Below are 21179 nucleotides of genomic sequence, written 5' to 3'. Positions count from 1 at the left end.
GGGTTTGGCCATCGTGGGTTCACAGAACCACTCCCAGGAACCTCTGTCATCCTCGTAAGCTTCCAGGTTCTGTGTTGTTCCAGGCCCAATCTTTGGACTTGTTCATGCCAGCTGGTAAGGCGTATAGGTGGTTCCAACTGTTCATCTTCCAACTGACCTCAACTGTGTTTTGTTAAAATGCTGCGTTAGCTCCTGAGTATCTTTCGGGTCAAGTAAAGAAAAATTACAGATTTTCTTGTCGGTTTAAAAAATAACTATTTTTACCCAATTCCTGAACTGGCCACAACGTGACCCACGCACACATTTATTTTCTCTCGCACACTCTCGCTCTTGCTCTCTCTCACTCACTCTCTTTCACTCTCGCACTCACACAAAAATAGATAGATAGAGAGAAAAACTGCAAGTAGTTTAAAGTTCAAAAGTTAGGTAGGCGTTTGTAGTTTACGGTAAACCTGCTGAATTTTCTCTTGAATTGTCTTTTTTAGAGGTGCAAGCCTGGGTGTTTGTACTTTTGACCTTGTTGAGGGATTGTAGACTTTCTGATGGTTAAAACTTCAGACTGGAAATGGTGGTCATTTTAAGTTCTCTGCTGCAGCAAGTTGAAATATAGAATTATCAGCAGCACTTCATCCTTGCTTGGCTGGATCTCTTTCACCATCCCTGGCTGGACTGCTTTCTGAAGGTGTTGACTTGATCTCTCCCTCTCTTTCTTCTGCGAGTTACTTTTTTAGGGTAAAAATTCATAACATTAGAGTTTCAGTTAGGAGACACACCACTCCCCTGGTGTGACCACACAATGCACCAGGATGTGGCGATCACGGCTATCATTTGATGTCTGAATGGGGATCATTCTGTAAACATTTTGCTATTTCACACCTATTGAATTTTGGTTTGTGTCCATCTTTCTCCAGAATCCTTTGTTAGTTCATTCATGTTAATAAGTGTCATTATTATGCAGTAGTGCTCTTTTCAATTCCGAAGAGATTCTCCCCAGAGCTATTTTAGTTGAGGTTACCGTGTTCCAGCTTTGTAGATAGGTTTGTTGATTTCCAGTACAGGAGTCATTTGACCGCTACTCCATTTTGACTGTGGTACACCTGTCCATGTTCTTGTGGTTTTGTTTAACAGTTGACTTAAATTCATAATTCTTACTTTTAATTGTTTATTTCATCACAGCTCCTTCCGTGCATAAGGCCTTCCCACAAAAGGGGGAAAAATGAAATTCCTTTAGTATTTTATTTTTTGTCTTTTTTAAATTTTGTCTCAGGGTGACGGGAAGTAAGATATAGGCTAGCACACATGTGCACATCATCCCATGCATTCCTCAGACTTCCAGTCATGACTTCCATACAGGCTTTTTGGTTGTACAGTGTTTTTATGTTCCGGACAAGACATCTGCTATAATGTTGTTCTTTCCAGCTGTATGTGCAATTTTCAGGTTGAATGGCTGGAGGGGCAAGCTCCATCGAAACAGTCTGGCATTTTTAACTTGGAACTTTACCAGGAATGTTAGGGGTTTGTGATCGGCATAAAGTTGAATCTCTCAATTTCCGTTACTGGCATAGACTTTGCAACGTTGAAGGACAAGTAGGAGCCCGAATATATCCTTTTCTGTGGTGGAATTTTTTTGATTTTTTTTTTGGAAAAGTAGCCAATTAGCCTTTCTAGGATTGAAACATCATCTTGGAGTATGACAACCCCCACTCTGACATCACTGGCATCAATAGCCATCTTAAAGAGTTTGTTGAAATTTGGGGTTGCCAATACTGGGTCATTTGTTAATATTGCTGTCAGCATTTCAAAAACTAACTGGCACTGCTCTGACCACATCACTTTTGGACTTTTCTTCAAGTCAAAGGTGCAGCTATGGTGCCGAAATTCGGAACGCATTTTCAGTAAAACCCACGCATTCCCAGGAAACGCATTATTTCCCTCTTTGTTTTGGGAATGTGGAAGGCTACTAGAGCTTTCACTTTTGCTGCCCTGGGCAACACTCAACCCTGGCCTACAATGTGACCTTAAATAGGTTACTTTAGCCTCAGTGAATTCGTTCTTTGCTAGGTTGGCCACTAGGTGGGGTCACTGTAAAGCATTGAAGAGTTCCCTTAGATGGTTCAGGTGGTCTTCCCAGGTATCAGTGTAAACTAACAGGTCATCCAGGTAGACAACACAGTACTTTAAACCAACTACTACCTGGTTCATGAGTCTTTGGAAAGTTGCTGGGCCATTCTTTAAACCAAATAGCATTACTTTACATTGATATAAGCCATTGGGGGTGACAAATGCTGACATTTCTTTTGCTTGGGTGGTCATGGGGTCTTGCCAATATCCTTTCAAGATGTCAATTTTACTGGTATAGGTGGAGCTTTCTGCTCGGTCAATACCGTCCTCAATACAGAGGATTGGAAATGAGTCTGTTAGGGTTTTGCATTAATTTTGTGGTAATCAATGCAAAGTCTGGTTGATCCATCAGGTTTGGGTACCAGTACAATAGGAGAGCTCCAGCTGCTTTGGCTGGGTTCAGTTAAATCATTGTCCAGCATAGATTTGATTTCTGTGTGGACCTGAGCCAGTTTCAGGGCTCAGTCAGTATGGGTGTTGTTTTATTGGTGAGGTCTCTCCTACATCTACATCATGCATTGCTAAGGATGTGCAACCTGGTTTGTCCCTGCAAGTTTCCTTGAACTCCCTTAGTAGTGTTGCTAGGTTCTGTCTCTGCTGGTCCGAGAGATAGTCGAATATGGTGTCTAGTCTCCTTAATATTTCTGTATTTTCCAATTTTATGGTGGGGGATTCAAATTTTGAGTTTTCTGGGTTCTCTTCCTCACTTGGTTCATCTTCACTAATGTTGTCTGCCTCTACTGCTCTTATTGTTTAGCATACACTTACTGGTTTATCTGGTTCCTGGCTGTGGTACTGTTTTAGCATATTGATGTGACGCAGTCTTTGCTTTTTTTTTCACTCTGGATTTTAATCAAGTAATTCATGTTATTCACCTTTTTCCCTATACTATATGGGCTACTGAGTCTGGATTTTAGAGGTTCACCTTGCAATGGTAACAGTACTAGACCCTGCTCCCCTAATTTGAATTCACAGTTGCTTTGTCTGCTTCCCTTTTCATGCATTGTTGAGCTGCTTTGAGATATTCTTTTGCTACAGCACAGGCTTTAAAACGTCTCAGTAAAGGTGGGCATGTAATTTTAAGTAGTGAGGTTTCCACCCTTTGATCCAGAAATTGTTCTCTAATCAGTTTCAGGGGGCCTCTCACCTCATGTCCAAAAACTAATTCAAATGGACTGAAACCTGTGGACTCATTTGGTGAATCTTTAGTAGCAAACAGCAAGAAAGCTATTCTTTTATCCATCATGGGGGTAATCACAGCAATATGCCCTGATCATGGTTCAGGAATTGCTGGTATTGTTCCAGAGCCCGTTGAGACTGTGGGTGGTATGTTGAAGATTTCAGCTGGTCAATACCAAGGCTCTGTACTACTTTTTGGAATGTTCGGGTCATGAAATTAGTTCCTTTCTTTGGGCAAGCTATATCGTGTACAAAATGGGGTCAGTCCCTTGACTATGGCTTTGGCAGTAATTTGCCTTAAGGGTATGGCTTTTGGGAATTGCGTGGCTATATCCATGATGGTTAAAAGGTATTGATAACCTGTTTTGGGTAGGGGTCACACACAATCGATTAGAACTCTATTGAAAGGTTCCTCGAAAGCAGGAATGGGGATCAATGGAGCTGGTTTTATTGTAAGTTGTGGTTTCCCAACAACCTAGCAGGTATGGCAGATCTTGCAAAAGTTAACTAGATGTTTGTGGCCGATAAAAGTGTAGGTTTATCCAGGCCGGTGTCTTTCTGGTATCCACCTGCCCAGCTATAGGCATTTCATGGGCAATTCTCAAAATTTACCAACGATATTTAGGGGACACTACAATTTGGTGAACTAGAAACATAGAAAATAGGAGCAAGAGTAGGCCATTCGGTCCTTTGGGCTTGCTCTGCCATTCAAAAAAGATCATGGCTGATCGCCTAATTCAGTACCCTGTTCCAGCTTTCTCCCCATATCCCTTGATCCCTCCTGTCCACTCCTCATTTGAAGCTCACTGTGGGGGTCTCCATTTCCTCATTAGGATTTAAATTTTAATATTGTAGCACTCGGGCGGTTTCTCAGCCTCTGCCTCAGAATATCCCCTATTTTGCTGCAAAGGGAACACACAGGTCTGTGGAAAGCAGTCCTGCCCTCTGCACTTTCCTTATTTACTGGTGGAGGGCTTCTTGCATTCTCACTTTTGGTTCTCTCTTCACTAGCACCCCATCTTTTTTTTCCATTATCTCTCTCTTTCTGTCCTTCCTGGAGCTCTGGATATTATTATGGAAGTGTTCGCCCTGAGAAAAGGATTTATGAGTCAGCTCATAATCAACTGCCATCCCAGTTGCTTCTTTTTCCCTTGTAATTCTTTATTCTTCAATGTGATTAGATTAGAGATACAGCACTGAAACAGGCCCTTCGGCCCACCGAGTCTGTACCGAACATCAACCACCCATTTATACTAATCCTACACTAATCCCATATTCCTACCAAACATCCCCACCTGTCCCTATATTTCCCTACCTATACTAGTGACAATTTATAATGGCCAATTTACCTATCACCTGCAAGTCTTTTGGCTTGTGGGAGGAAACCGGAGCACCCGGAGAAAACCCACGCAGACACAGGGAGAACTTGCAAACTCCACACAGGCAGTACCCGGAATCGAACCCGGGTCGCTGGAGCTGTGAGGCTGCGGTGCTAACCACTGTGCCGCCCCTTAGTGAGTCTGTATGTTAAAGGGAATATTATTTTTAAATTCTTCTAATAAAATTATTTCCCTCAAATTTTCATAGGAGATATCTAACTTAAGTGGTTGGTTCCAGTGATCAAACGTCATACATTTAATTCTCTCAAATTCAATAAAGGTTTGGGAAGGACTTTTCCTAGCATTTTGAAACTGTTGCCAATAGGCTTCAGGGACTAATTCGTATGCATTTAATATTGCAGTTTTTGTCTGTTCATAATCAAGAGAGCTTCCTGCTGATGACCTGGACTGAGTTTCGTGAGCTGTACTGACCAATTTGCTTTGTAAGAGGAGGATCCAATATTCGTTCGGCCAGTTAGCCTGTTAGCTATTTTCTCAAATGAGATAAAATAGGACTCAAACTCTTGTTAAATTTTGGCACTAACCGTGAGTGTCTTAATACATCAAAAGTTTGGTCTGAATTGGGGGTAAGGTTTGAATGATGAGTGGTTTTTGCAACCTTTCTAGTTCTGCCTTCTTCACCTCTTCTGCTCTGCAATTATATTTCCTCTCAACTGAAACTCTTTCCTCTCTTTCCTTTTGAAACTGTAATTCCTCTCTTTTTCAACTGAATTCAAGCTAGAATTATTTTCTTAGACTCAGACTCCATGGGCTGAATTTTACTCTGCCCCAGCGGGTTGGATGGTGGCACGGGGGCGACGTAGGATCGAGCAGGAGGCTCCGGGAGGCCTTCCCGCCCCGCTCCCACCTCCGGCCAACTTTACGCCAGGGGGAGAAACAGCCCGCCCGCCGCAGGCCAATCGAGGCCCTTAAGTGGTCACTTAAAATACATGGGTATTTTACCCGTGGCAAGTGGGCGTGCTGGGGATGTGAAAGACCGCCCAGCAATAGCTGCTGGCCTTTCCACGCACCCGGGGGGGGGGGGTGCCCTGGTAATCGGGCTAAGGATGCGCAAATGAGGGCCACCCCTGCCTCCCAGCCCACCCCCAGGACCCAAGACGCGCCCCCCCCCCAACTTCCTCCCCCTTCTAGTTTGGGGCAAGATCAAAATGGCTAGCTAAATCCTTCACTATTTCAGATTTCTTTGTTTTTTTATTTGAAAGTGACTCCCACCTGGGCAGCTGGGGTTTTTAAAATCTTCAATACTTAATTGATTTAACTCATCAAGGGATATGCCTCCCTGCTCTACAAGCACTTCAGCATTAAATCTGGCCATGTCTTTTTGTTTCTAGCACCCCCGGTAAAGAATAAAACAATATGAGAAAGCCTGTTTGTTCATTTTTCCACAGTTTTAGGGGTCAGTTTTCCTCCAGTTTCCAAATCTCTGACGCCCCCAATTTATTACAGACAGGTGGAAAGGGATGTGGGTGGTTCCAACTGTTCTCGTCCTAACTGACCACAGTCGTGTTTTGTTAAAATGCTGCGTTAGACCCGTATGCCTTTCAGGTAAAACAGACAAAAGAGATTTTTTCATAGGTTTTAAAAAAAAACTTTTTATACAATTCCCAAAATGATTGCAATCTCACTCATACACACATTCACACACACACACATACGCGAGAATAGATAGATAGAAAAACTGTAAGTAGTTTAAAGTTCAAAGTGAGGTAGGTGTTCAAGGTTTATGGTAAACCTGCTGAATTGTCTCTTTTAAAGGTGCAGGCCTGGGTGTTTATAGTCTTGAACTTGTTGAGGTGTTGTAGATTAAAACTTCAGACTGGACGTGGTGATCACTAAGTTCTGTGTTGCAGCAAGTTGAGGTGTAGAATTAGCAGGGCTGCTTCCTTGCTTCGCTGGATCTCGTTCATGGTCCCTGGCTGGACTGCTTCTGAAAGTGTTGACTTGATCTCTCCCTCTCTGTCCAGGTGGTTAATTAACCTTTTTTAAGATAAAAATTCATCATGCTCCCCTGATGTGACCACACAATGGATCAGGATGTGGAGACCAATTGATGTCTGAATGGGGGTCATTCTGTTACCGTGGTGCTATTTCACACCTATTCAATTTTGGTTTGTACTGAGAGTCCCTCTGTCTCCAGAACCCTTTGTTAGTTCATTCATCTTGAAAAGTGTCATTAATATGCAATAGTGCTCTTTTCAATTTCAAAGGGGTTCTCCCCACACCTATTTCACGCGAGGTTAACGTGTTCCATCCTTGTAAATAAGTTGTTGATTTCCATTACAGGAGGAGTCACGTGACCGCTATTCCATTTTGTCTGTGGTACAAGTGTCCATGTTCTTGTGGTTTTGTTTAATAGTTGACTTTAATTCAGAATTCTTCCATTTCATTTTTTATTTCATCATGGTTCCTGCTGTGCAAGATAGACTGGATAAATTGACAATTTCCACGAAGCAGCATGAGCTCATAAGAAAATTTAAAAAAAAAGCAGGGGTAGGCCAGTAGCCCCTTGAGCCTGCTGTGCCATTCAATAAGATCATGACTGAACTTCTACATCAACTCCATCTTCTCGCTCTATCCACTTATCACTTGATTCATTATTGCCCAGGAACCTCTTGCTGTCAGTCCTGAATATACTCATAACTGAGCATTCATAGCCCTCTGGAGAATTCCAAAGATTCTATAACGCTCTGAGTGAAGAAACTTCTCCTGATCTCAGTCCTAAATGACTTTTCCCTTATCCTTAGACTATGGCCCTAGTTGAGTCTTGCCAGCCAGGGGAAACAGCCTCTCAGCATCTACCCTGTCGAAGTCATCTCAGAATCTTATGTTTCAATGATATCAGCTCTCATTCTTCTAAACTCGAGTGTAGGCCCATTCTACTCAATTTCTTCTCAGGACAGCCCTCTCATCCCTGGAATCAAAGTATGGCCAGTTATGGAGTGATGTTGATAGGTTGACTCTCTACTTTCACTCAGTCATTGTGAATGAAACACACGAGTCACTGACTGCTCATTCACTGCACAACTCAATTAAAGTTATTGGTTGAACGCAACAATTGAATTCAAGGCTACAATGATGAGGATAAAGTACAAACTGATAATTATATTTACAGTATATCATTCCTTTCAGTAATCTTCGAGAGAAGATTAAAAGTAAGCGCAAGGCACTGCAAGCGTCTCTAGCTGGAAGCAGAGAAGTCACCGATACTCGGGTGAGTGTGTAAACATCTATCAGAATATTTTCTCAAAGGTGTATGATTTGTAACATAGAAGTGTGGGATATTAAAATACAAGTAATGGGTAAGAGTTAAATACTAAGGCCATTGAGAAGAGGGCAGTTAATTGTCAGTGATTTTCACTGAAAGGTGCTACTCGCCAGCAACGAGATTTGTTTCACGACCTGCCTGATGGGCACAGACCCATTTTTTTCCCTCCATCCAATTTTTTTCCAACACACCTGCTGACCAATAAGAATCATAGAATAGTGATTGGAGTGAAAATCCTACGTGACTTTTTGTTCTCATTTCCCCTCCCCACCGCACCTCCCCCCACCCGCCACCAAACCCGGCCAAGTAACTTGTCTCCACCACAGCACTGAATGAGCGTTAGAATTGGGAAAGTTTTCTGGCTCAGTTCTATAGTGGCCAGTGCATTTACAGCTGAACCATTGGAGTGCCCTGGCTTGCCATCCCCTGATTTTGATTGTTGTTTTTAATTTCACATTTTGAAAAATGAGATCTTTAAAATGCTTGACATTCTCTACAAGGATGAAAAAAATATCTAATTATTAGTGATTAGCTATAGGCCACCTGTCTCATAGGCACTGCCTGCAAGATCCAAGGGTACAGTTGCAAGATGAAAAAAATGATCTCTTCCTTGATCCAGACAAAACTTTTTCAAGTAATCAGATCTTCTGAGGATAACAGCAAGTTTCTGGATGTGGTAGTGTTGTGAAGGGAGATTGTGGCCATTTTGGTGGCAGTGTCTGTTCACACCAAGAAAATCTTCTTGTAAGAGGTTGTGCGGCATATTGCAGATACAGTGTTTGGGGTTTAAAGACTTTCATTATGAATTTTGATCTTCTGGCCTGGATCCAAGATCATTGTTGAAGTAATTCATTAAATGTGAAATGTTTTGAGATTTTTGACAGATAAACACAATATCATTGCAAGTATTTCTTTTAATTAGATTATTGCTTTTATATCTAGAGAGGAGTACATGGCACTGTAATTCCATTGGTCCTGCACCAATCATTTTCTTTAGAGGTCTTGTTCCCATCCATCAGAAATATCAAGGTGTCAAGGAAGTTTGTGTCAATGCAGAAGTGTTCAAAATCTTTCAGCATGCAATTCTCTTCAAACCAAGCTGAGTCAGTCTAGAAAGTTCTACAGGTGGCCAGTTTAAAAAAAAATGTCAGGTAAGAGTTAACTGAGGAAAACCAGAAGCCAGCTTCAGAGGAAAATCCTGCAGTAATTCACTGTTCAAACATTTTGTAAAAGGAAAATCCATTTCTAGTGACATGAGGATAGAGTCATAGAGTTTTACATACAGCAGAGAAACAGGCCCTTCGGCCCATCATGTACATGCCAGCCATCAAGCACCTATCTATTCTAATCCCATTTTCCAGCACTTGGCCCATAGCCTTGTATGCTATGGCATTTCAAGTGCTCATCTAAATACTTCATAAATGTTGTGAGGGTTCCTGCCTCTACCACCTCTTCAGGCAGTGTGTTCCAGATTCCAACCACCCTCTGGGTGAAAAGATTTTTCCTCAAATCCCCTCTAAACCTCCTGCACCTTGCTTTAAATCTTTGCCCCCTGGCTATTGATACCTCCGCTAAGGGAAAAAGTTTCTTCCTTTCAATGCCTCTCAAAATTTTGTATACCTCAATCTGGTCCCCTCTCAGCCTTCTCTGTTCGAAGGAAAACAACCCTAGCCTATCCAGTCTCTCTTCATTGTTGTAATTCTCCAGTCCAGGCAACATCCTGGTGAATCTCCTCTGCACCCTCTCCAGTGCAGTCACACCCTATATTTTGGCGACCAGAACTGTACACAGTACTCCAGCTGTGGCCTAACTAGCGTTTTATACAGCTCCATCATAACCTCCCTGCTCTTATATTCTGTGCCTCGGGTAATAAAGGCAAGAATTCCAGATGCCTTCCTAACCACCTTATCTACCTATGCTGCTGCCTTCAGTGATCTATGGACAAGTACACCAAGGTCTCTCTGATCCTCTGTACTTTCTAGGATCCTACCATCCATTGTTAATCTTGTTAGTCCTCCCAAAATCCATCACCTCACACTTCTCAGGATTAAATTCCATTTGCCACTGCTCTGCCCATCTTACCAGCCTATCTATATTCTCCTGTAATCTAAGGCTTTCCTCTTCACTATTTACGACACCACCAATTTTCATGTCATCTGTGAACTTACCAATCATACCTCCTTTATTCACTTCTAAATCATTAATGTACACTACAAACAAGGGTCTAGCAAGGGTCCCGGCATCGATTCCTGCGGTACACCACTGGTCACAGGCTTCCAATCGCAAAAACAACCCTCTGCCTCCTGCCACTAAGGCAATTTTGGATCCAAATTGTCCTGGATCCCTTGGGCTCTTGCCTTTTTTTTTTTTTTCTTACATTCTTGAGCAATTTCCCATGCGGGACCTTTCAAAAGCCTTACTGAAGTCCATGTAGACTACATCAACTGCTTTACTCTCATCTGCACACTTCGTCAGTTCCTCTCAAAATTCAGTCAAATTTGTTCGACATGATCTCTCCCTGACGAAGCCATGCTGACTATTCCTGATTAATCCCTGCCTCTCCAAGTGGAGATTAATCCTGTCCCTCAGAAATTTTTCCAATATTTTCCCAACCACTGATGTTAAACTCACTGGCCTGTAATTACCTAGTTTATCCCTTCTTGAATAATGGTACCACATTCGCTGTCCTCCAGTCCTCTGGCACCTCTCCTGTGGCCAGAGATGATTTGAAAATTTGTGTCAGAGCGCCTGCTATCTCCTTCCTTGCCTCACATAACAGCCTGGGATACATCTCATCTGGGCCTGGGGATTTATCCACTTTTAAGCCTGCTAAAACTGCTAATACCTCCTCCCTTTCGATGCTAATTTGTTCAAGTATATCAGAATCCCACACCCTGATCTCTACACCTACATTGTCCTTCTCCATAGTAAACACAGATGAAAAGTAATCATTTAAAATCTCACCTAGTCTTTCGGCTCCACACACACGTTGCCACTTTGGTCCTGAATGGGCCAAGATGGGCCCTACTCTTTCCCTGGTTATCCTCTTGTCCTTAATATTCTTATAAAACGCCTTAGGATTTTCCTTTATCTTGCCCACCAGTGTTTTCTCATGCCCCCTCTTTGCGCTCCTAATTACTTTTTTAAGCATCCCCCTACACTTTCTATTCTCCTGTAAGGCCTCCGCTGTTTTCAGCCCTCTAAATCTGCCATAAGCCTCCTTTTTCTTATTTCTTTATCCAATCCTCTATATCGCTTGACATCCAGGGTTCCCTGGACTTGTTGGTCCTACCCTTCATCTTTACGGGAACATGTTGGACCTGAACCCTCACTGTCTCCATTTTGAATGACTCCCACTGGTCTGATGTAGACTTTCCTACAAGTAGCTGCTCCCAGTCCACTTTGGCCAGATCCTGTTTTATCATATTGAAATTGGCCTTCCCCCAGTTCAGTACCTTTATTTCCGGTCCATCTTTGTCCTTTTCCATAACTACCTTAAATCTTAGAGTTATGGTCACTATCCCTGAAATGCTCCCCCACTAACACTTCTACCACCTGTCTGGCTTCATTCCCTAAGATAAGGTCCAGTACCGCCACTTATCTTGTAGGACTTACTACATGTTGGCTCAAAAAGCTCTCCTGGATGCACTTTACGAATTCTGCCTCCTTTAAGCCTTTTGCATTAAATTATCCCAGTTAATATTGGGGAAGTTGAAACCCCTACTATTATCACCCTATTATTTTTATACCTGTCTGAGATTTGCCACATATCTGCTCTTCTATCTCTCTCTGACTGTTTGGAGGCCTGTAGTACACTCCCAGCCAAGTGATTGCCCCCTTTTTGTTTTTACGTTCTACCCATATGGTCTCATTTGAAGAATCTTTTAAGATATCATCCCTTCTTACTGCAGTAATCCGACTCCTTGATCTGGATCAGTAACCAGAGAACATAAATTTAATGTAATTAGTAAACAAAAAAGAGGAGGGATGAGAATTGTTTTTTCAGTGAGTTCATATGATTTGGAATATACTGCCTGAAATGGTGGTGGAAGCTGATTCAATAATAACTTTCAAAAGGGAATTGGATATATATTTGAAGAAAAGGAAAATTTTGCAAAGCTTTAGGGAAAGAGCAGGGGAATGGAACTAATAGGATAGTTCTTTCAAAGAGCTGGCACAGACATGAAGAGGGGAATAACCTTCCTCTGTGCTGTAAGATAGAACTCGACATGTTCATTTTTTTTATGGTGGTGAGGGTGGTGAAGGAACACTTTTTGTTCGAATTTGGTAAGAGAGCAAAATATACATGTATAATCACAGCTGACCAATCTTTTCTCCGCCTAGACCACCATTGCACTCTGACACTCACCAGCTTTCACAATCCATATCGTTCAGAACACTCTTATAAAAAGATAGAAAACTGGTTGACTAAACTGATGTCTCAACGATTGGTTTGTTCCTACATCCTGAATGTTCTTTAGCGTCAAGCACATTTAAAGGAACATAGTTGAAGTAACTAACGTGTGGCCTGATAGATCTAGCAGTTCTTGCTAGAAGACTTGGGTTTGAATATCTGCATTCAATGTCCATTACAAGTCGATTTCAGCTATTGCTATCTGCAGTGCCCCATGATAGCATTCTATCTTGACCTTGAACAGTAACCAAAATTATTCTGCCCTTCAAAATGTTTTGAATATTGGCTGTTGGTAGAATGATTTTGAAGATAGATAGAGTTTGGATCCTTTTATCTGGTGGTGCAGGCAACAAGGCTGAGAATTATTGAGTGGATAAAGGAAGGCAATCAAGTTTATCAAGAAGAGAATACTTAACTTATATTTTTTTTACTTGCTAGACTTTGGTTGCTGCAGAAATTGAAAATGGTACAAGAAGCGAAAATGCTATGATAGTGGAGGTTTGTATCTCTGATCTTCCCTAAAACTTTGAAAGTGGCAAAAATGTGTTGCTTTACTTTCCTCCTCTGCAGTTAGTTGTGTCTGACTCTTTCTGCTATTTCCAAATACATGCTGTATGTTTACTTTGTAACTGGTATCTGTGACAGACCTGAGGGTCCACCATAATCTTAACATTACTATATATTTTCATGAGAATTTGCAGCTTTCCAGTTTTGCAAAAGGTTTAAAATGTTTTCTCTGATTTCCTGGAATAGCTTTCTGTCCTTCTATTTGTAAAGCTCTCATATATGCAAAACTGTTTATAAGAGCTCAAGTCAGTGGAGTTGTGTGGGCTTTGTTCATGTGCATTATTATATAAGAGTATGGATACACAAAGCCCCTTCCCAATGATCAGTATTGTTTATACTTCCATCTATTGTCCAATGTGGGGATCGTGTGAGCAAGACTCTAGCTATGTATTCAAGATGTGCAGGTTGCTAATCTGGTACCTGAACTGTCTCACTGTTGCCTGTGAAAATCTAACTGGATTGATATGCCTTTTAGGATTTCAGAAATTGATGACAATAATAGCAGAAAGGTGAAATAGAAAATGAGGTACAGGCTTAAATGGTTTCATATAAATACAGGAGTAGGGAATCATTAGTAAAGGACAGGAGCTGACAGGTACATGCAGCTGGTGAAAATAATAACAGCTTGTATTTATAAAGGCCCTTCAACATGAAGAAATCTCTTAAGATATTTCACTGAAGAAGAAAGGAATGGATGCCAAACCTTTTTTTGGGAAGTTGAGAGCTGCTGGAGGGCTTGATCACCGAAATTGGGTTTACGAGATTTTTAAAAGGTAGGCAGTGCAGTATGGAATTAGGAAAGGAATTCCAGAGAGTATGGCTAGTACATTCTGCCCCTTTGTTGGAATAAAGAGAGGGGGAGCTGCACTAAAGGCTAGAATCAGAAGCATGGCTAAGAAGTAAGGCTGGTGGAGATTAGAGATAGGATTTGATGGGACTTTGGAGGGGTTTGTAGATGAGTATGAGAATTTTTAATTTAATGCTTTGAGGGACCAAGAGCCAGTGTAAATTAACAAGGTCAGGGATGATAGGCAAATTGGAACTTAATGCCGCTTTGAATGTGGGTGGCCATGTTCTGAACAAATATAGTGTATGGAGGTCATGAGACCACATGGAAAGCATTGACAAAATAAAGTATAGAGGTGACAAATGTGTGGGTTAGGATTTTGATACTGACCAAGTTCCAGCCCCACTCGAGTGAAACTGGGGTGCTGCACTGTTGTCGGGATGTCCTTGAGATGAAATGTTAAACTGAGGCCACATCTACTTTGTCAGGTAGATCCCATGGTCCAAACATCCCAAGATTCAAACAAGAGCAAGCGAGTTTTCCTGGTGTCCTGGGAAGCATTTACCTTTCAACCAACACCCAACAAAAATGGATAATTTGCCCGTTGCTGTTTATGGGAGTTTACTGTGCATAAATTAGCTGCTGTGTTTGCTCACATTACATCAGTGACTAAAGTGATTAATTGGCTGTCAAGTACATGGGCAATCCTGAGGTCGTAAAAGATACTGTAATGCAAATATATAAACACAAGTTCATTCTTTTTCTTTTCTCTATTTGGTACCTGCCCAGAAATCTTGTCAACAAATTTAGTGATACTACAGACATCCTATTCCATATCATTCACAAATATTTTAAATGGCAAGGGTCCAAGAAGAGATCCCTTTGGAACATCACTAATTACTTTTTCCCAGGCAAAGTGTTTTCCTGTTTATCACCATCTTCTGGCTTATGTTGCCACGTCAGTTTTTAATCTTTTTAGGTAACTTTGAAATATTTAGAAGAAAATCTAAAAGACAACTGGTTGGCATTTGCAGCATGGCCACAGGTCCTGGCGATGACACCAGAAGTGAGTGCTGCTTCCGCTCGGTCATTCAGTGGCTGGCTGTACGCAGTCACACGGCTGGCCAGTTAATTCAGGTAATTGAACTGCGGAGGCACGAAGTGAGGTGACATAGGCAGCATCAGATGACGCCACGGCAGATGCAGGCGCCATATTTAAAGGGCTGCCAGCCATGCATTCACTGCTGCCTCCTCTGACAGAGCCTCTGCCTGACTGTCAGACTTCTGACTCCACGGTTCAGCAATGCTTCCCTGCAGGTTCTCCTCCAGGCTGCAAGGGCAAGGCAGGATGTCATCTTCCCCAGGGGCAGGAGGAGGAGACCGACCCGTCTGACTAAGCAAGCAGAGGGGGTCAGCAGCCATGTGGCCATCCAGAGAACCTGGATGCTGTGCCGCAAGTGGGTGAATGACGTCATTCAGTCTATCAAGGTGAGGACTTCATTCCTCTTTCTCCTTTGTTGCTTGTATGTGGCAACGTGACATGTTGCAAATGGTGGAGAGGGAGTGACCACCCAGTCGGTGGCAAAGGGGTCAAAAAGTGGAATATCCTGTCTGAAGCATGGCTGTATCTCGGTGAGAGGCGCCCATCTGTCATTTCTGACTCCCACAAGGTCCTTTAAGAATGGTTGCATGCACAAGGCATTGGTGTGCCCCCCTCTTGGACCATTGGGCTACCACCAACATAGGTGTTGTACTTGTTTCCTTGCGGAAACTAATAGTGTTCTTGTGCTTGCAGGAGAAGGCAGCACACAACATCAAGGAAAGGGCCAAGACCAGTGGAGGGGTGCCATACCTGCATGTCCTGACCCCCATGGAGGAGGCGGCCTTGGAGCTGGCAGGACATCAGTGGGGCCATGCTATCACTGATGGCGAGGCAGAAGTACCCACCCAAGAGGATGACACAATGAGTGGAAGGGCACAAGGGAGCATCTGGCATACACGAGGCACTGGACACATGGAGCACCACTGCAGGGATAGTTGCGATGAGGAAATGAGAAGCCCTAAACCCTTCAATGCATCTGTGTTCTCATGCAGGTCAGGATCATGCTGATGCACCGAGAGCTCGGGGGACCGGGGAAGTCGACCACCAGTGAGGAGGAGGAGGTGGGTCCTCAGAAGATGCACTGTCATTCCCTCACGCCCTCCACCAGTGCAGATACTCTCACGTCAGTGGGTATCTGTTTGAGCTTAGAATCAGAGTCACAAGCTGGTGAGCACAGCATGGATGCACTGAGCAGCTGATGGAGGTAGCGACAGCTGAGGCCGCTGACACTCGGAGGAATGTGGGAAGGCAGAACCATGCGGATATTCAGGCTGATGACCTGCCTCTGGAGTCGTCGGCAACACAACAACTGCTGGAGCTACAGCGTGAAGTGTGGGAGCATCTGGCGGAGTTTCCAGAGGCTATGTGCATCGATGCGCAGACGATGGAGGAGTCCATCCAGGGCATGAGTGCTGCTGCGTCTCTGGTATGTGTGTGCATGGCTTCCTGCATGGAGAGAGTGGCAACCCTCATGGAGAACCTGATCCAGCAGACCATTCAGTGGATGCCAGAGATGCGCGCAGACTTGTAAGCGATTGTCTTGTCCATGAGCTCAGTGCAGCAGTGGCAAGGTGCGTCTGTGCAGGAGTTCCTCACAAGCATGGGCAGCCATGTCTTTAGTGGGTAGCCGTTGCCACCCAGGATCCATCTCTGAAGGTGCGTGGGTAGCCAGAAAAACCGGGGAACCTGGGACTGTTGAAGTGTGTAGACTGCTTCCCGGGAACTCTGCACATATCTGAAGGGTCTGCTTTCGGTGTTTGCAGACCCTTTGAACATTGAGCAAGTGTAAACCCTTTCTGGTGTTGAAGGCCACATGTATGCAGTTGACCACATGACCACATGATCACATGTTTGCAATTGATAACACCCTGCACCTGGGGGAATCCAGCGATGGCCCCGAACCCAAAGGACCTCTCCACACAGTGGATCGGCACAGTAGCACACATAGATGCTGGCCCTCTTGAACATGGCATTGGTCATCTCCTTGCTGGGTCATAGACTGGGAAATCCCACAGATATCCGCAGTGGATCCCTGGAAAGATCCAGAGGCATAGAGGTTGAGAGCTATGGTGATCTTCAGCACCACTGGCATTGGGTGGCCACCAATCCCCCTAGGCTGTATTTTACCAACCCTCTGGGGAAGGATTGGGAGGCGGGGAGGCCCATACAATGGTGATGGAGGCGGGGTTGGAGCGCCCATTGTCCTCCCGCAACCATGCCATTTTGCCAGTGATGAAGGTGGAGGATGGTCCTCTTGTCCAGAAGCCAGTTGAACCACTTAAGTGGCCAGTTATGGGTTTCTTCCTGGAGTCACTGGGCCCTCAGCTGCGTGGGGAGACTACCAGGTGAACCCTGACAGCCTCCCTTTGGACTTCGGGTTGGAGGGTACGCCTCCTACTCGGGTAGTCTTTGGCCCACAGTAGGGCCTCCAGCGGCAATGGTTGACCCCGTGACAAACTCCCTCCGCCCTCATCGGGAACTGCCTGACTGGCCCCGGCACCCACATACCCCACTTACCTGGTTGGGAGGAGAGCGTCCTTCCATGGTGTCCTCTTCCCAGTGCAGTCCCAGCGGTGGCTACCACTTCCAGTGGCGCTGCCAAGACTGCTGAGTTCTCTGATTGGCTGGCAGTTCCTGGGAGTGAACGGCTGCCCTTAATGGGGACTGCAGCCCTGATGGCACTTGCTTAGCAATAACCTGCTCACTGACACTCAGTTTGGGTTCCGTCAGGGTCACTCAGCTCCTGACCTCATTACAGCCTTGGTCCAAACATGGACAAAAGAGCTGAATTCCAGAGACAAGGTGAGAGTGACTGCCCTTGACATCAAGGCAGCATTTGACCGAGTATGGCATCAAGGAGCCCTAGAAAAACTAGAGTTAATGCGAATCAAGGGATAACTCTCAGCTGGTTGAAGTCATACCTAGCGCAAAGGAAGATGGTTGTTGTTGTTGGAGGTCAGTCAACCCCTGCACGAGTTCCTCAGGGTAGTGTCCTCGGCCCAACCATCTTCAGGTGCTTCGTTAATGACTTTCCCTCCATTATAAAGTTAGAAGTTGTGATGTTCACTGATGATTGGACGATGTTCAGTACTATTCATGACTCCTCATACTGAATCAGCCAACAGCCATATGCAGCAAGATCTGGACTGATAAGTGGAAGTAACATTCATGCCACACAAGTGCCAAGCAATGACCATCTCAAACAAGAGAGAATCTAAACATCTCCACTTGATGTTCAATGGCATTACGATCGCTGTTGCTGGGTCAAAATCCTGGAACTCCCTTCTTAACTGCACTGTGGGTGTACCTACCTCACATGGACTGCAGCGGTTCAAGAAGGTAGCTCACCACCACCTTCTCGAGGGCAATTAGGGATAGGCAACAAATGCTGGCCTAGCCAGCGACGCCCACATCCCCCGAACAAATGTAAAAAAAAATTCCTAAAGTAAGGAGACGTCTGGTAGTGTGAAAAGGAAGCCCATCATAAGATATTCACACTTGGACACTGGATATATTGAATTAATGGGCAAATGATGTTTTCTCAATCTGGACTTTAAATGGGGGTGCTATTGGTTTTCAATAGTAGTACAAAATGGACAACGGTGAATTGGTAACTTGTTTCACATCCTACCCAATTTTTTCTCCATTGAAGACAATGGAAAAAAGTGAGTTGTAAAACGGGTTGCTGATTCAACATTTTGTGCTAATGTTGAAGACCATTTCCCCCCCCATGTTCTTGTGTAAGAGGTGATTCACGGTGGGTTAGCATTGATTAATTGGGAATAATGTCCATCTATCTTCTGTTTGGATCAGCTTGAATTAAAGAGAAGATAATCATTATAATTGGGTTGGATGCACACATCCTCCATTCTTGCCTTGCTTCACTGCTATAAAGGCTACAAGAAAACTGAGTTGTCAGTGGACTGTGTTTTCATATGTCGTGAAGATTTAAAAAGGAACTCCATGGGTATCTGTTAAGAGATTGAGGCTTATAGAGAACTTAACACTGCTTGATATTTTTATCCTAAAAGAGGTAGGGGAAGGAACTTGGTGTTCCCTAAAGTAAAGAATCAACAGATGGTGTGAAAAGGAAAATATTACAGAGAACTTTTAAAGTTTTCTTGCCATTTATTGTACTGAAAGATAGTGAGTTAATTGAAGTATTGTAATCTAGCTATATTTGCTTTTTAAAATTTTAGTTCTCTTCATCTTACTTGTGAATAACTTTGATTTATAGTTCTCAGCCCTCATCTTCTGGTCTATCTGTGTAACATTTTCCATCAGAGCGATCAGGAGTGCATGGTGATATCCCATACTCTGTTGTTTGGATGTACCTCATCAGTAAAAGAGCTATCCTAGATTACTTTATACGTAAATGCATGTTTTGATATATCGGAACTGATGACCTCCTTTCTGTGACTTTTGTATCAGACGCAAGAAAAAAAGTGTCTGGATGGCTTTAAATCATAATTATTCTATTGCTTCTGACAGAGATACTGAACCTTCTCCAGTTATAACGTTTGTTTGAAAGAGGCAAAGAAGAAAGATATACTCAAACTAGAAGTGTACTAATAAGATAATCTAGCATTGTGGAGAGATACTCCTGGTTGCTCGGAGGGGGGGTGGCGGTGGTGTGGTGCAGTGCTGGGGGGTGAAACTATACAGAATCCACTACCCAAGTTATTTCCACTACATTAAACAAAATGATCTCAGACTCCTAATCTTCAGCATCTGGATTGAGTCAAAAAGCTCCTTTAAAGTGCATCACCCCATAACAATAACATAGGAGATGAAACAAAAGATTCTTATTCTTTTAACTGCTTTTTCAAAAAGAATCTCAACTGTCTGTTTTCCAGTGTTTCTCTAGACACTAGCTTGAACCACACTAATTTCTGACCCGGTAAATTTTGATCAGTTGGAGCAGTGCTTGTGATTTTTCCTTCAAGGCTGTATATTTGTTGATAAATAATTTCTGGTCAAGTGGAATATTCCTGAAACTGTTAATGTTTTGTAACATTAAAAGGAACTCTGCTTCTTCTTGATAAATCATTTTTGCTTTTAATTTGTGGATATCCAGTGTTGTCCAGTGCTCTGCATATGAAAGGATTTGCCAGAAGGAATTGTTTGAATCTCTTTGGTTTGGCAGTATGAAGTAAAATTGTTGCACGCTGTCAATTCTGTTTTAATAACTTCTGCCTCTTGGGAATGACTGCTGTACAAACCAAACAAATTCTTCTTTGTTTTGGTTGGAAAATTTGTTGAATTTCATTACTCTGTTTTGAAGCTGTAGTCTCGTATGTACTGTTCATGAACTCAACTGGTTTTAAATCCATCGCATAACCCTATCCTATTTATAGCATGACCTGCTTGCTGTGTTCAAGTTTTTAAAAAAACACTGAAGTAAGCAATAAACACACAAATCTTATTGTATTCTACCACATTACATATCACATTACAGTCATATTTTGGGATTTTTTTGATCATTTTCCACAAAGGATTTGTTGAAGAAAAAAGTTGCTTTTTAAATATGTTTTGCAAGAGTAGTACATTCATGCAATGTTTTTTCAAAGAAGACACTGAGACAGTTGGTGGTTAATTTGTAATATAGCTATCTCCAAAGACTGTAAACAATAGCACTTAAGTAACTTGTCTCAGTAATCAATAAACACCTGTGTCTGCGTGGGTTTTCTCCGGGTGCTCCGGTTTCCTCCCACAAGCCAAAAGACTTGCAGGTTGGTAGGTAAATTGGCCATTATAAATTGCCCCTAGTATAGGTAGGTGGTAGGGAAATATAGGGACAGGTGGGGATGTGGTAGGAGTATGGGATTAGTGTAGGATTAGTATAAATGGGTGGTTGATGGTCGGCACAGACTCGGTGGGCCGAAGGGCCTGTTTCATTGCTGTATCTCTAAACAAAACCTCAGAATGATTATGTAGGGAAATTTCTGGAAGCTAGTCGGGGTATCATTCGGGCTGTTTTCGGCTGTAAAGAGAGGGAAATTTCTTTGAGAAAAAGTGACTGAGAGGCAGGCAGTGAACAAGCAGCTAAGGCTACTCAAAGTTGTGTCGGAAAGTTTTGGTGTCCTATTTGAGGAGCACCGACACATTTAGATACCACTGTCTTGCCCTATATCCAAGCCATTGATGTACACCGTGAATAGAAGCAGTCTCAATAGAATTCTGTCGGACACCACTACCCACGTCCAACCACTCTGACAAGAAACTGCCCTTAACTCCTAGGGGAGAATTTTGATGTGGGTGAGCAATGGGGGGGGTGAAACTCTGGAAAAATGTGAGCACGTCTGGAAGTTGGCTCAAACCCACCAACAGCCAGGTTTAATTAC

At 43.2% G+C, this 21179-nt stretch overlaps 1 protein-coding gene across 3 annotated transcripts in view; it reads left to right on the top strand.

The window, feature by feature from the left end:
- Positions 1-21179, top strand: part of cc2d2a (coiled-coil and C2 domain containing 2A) — a 196122-nt gene that overhangs the window by 5339 nt on the left and 169604 nt on the right. For all 3 annotated transcript variants that reach the window (XM_068037959.1, XM_068037967.1, XM_068037957.1), the window contains exons 3-4: positions 7830-7911; positions 12818-12877. In XM_068037959.1, coding sequence (XP_067894060.1) covers positions 7830-7911; positions 12818-12877 — 142 coding nt within the window. The remainder of the gene's footprint in view (positions 1-7829; positions 7912-12817; positions 12878-21179) is intronic.

This window comes from Heterodontus francisci, chromosome 1, assembly GCF_036365525.1.
Source record: "Heterodontus francisci isolate sHetFra1 chromosome 1, sHetFra1.hap1, whole genome shotgun sequence".
In the NCBI taxonomy this organism is placed as follows: domain Eukaryota; kingdom Metazoa; phylum Chordata; class Chondrichthyes; order Heterodontiformes; family Heterodontidae; genus Heterodontus; species Heterodontus francisci.
This window is presented reverse-complemented; position numbering and strand designations above follow the sequence as displayed.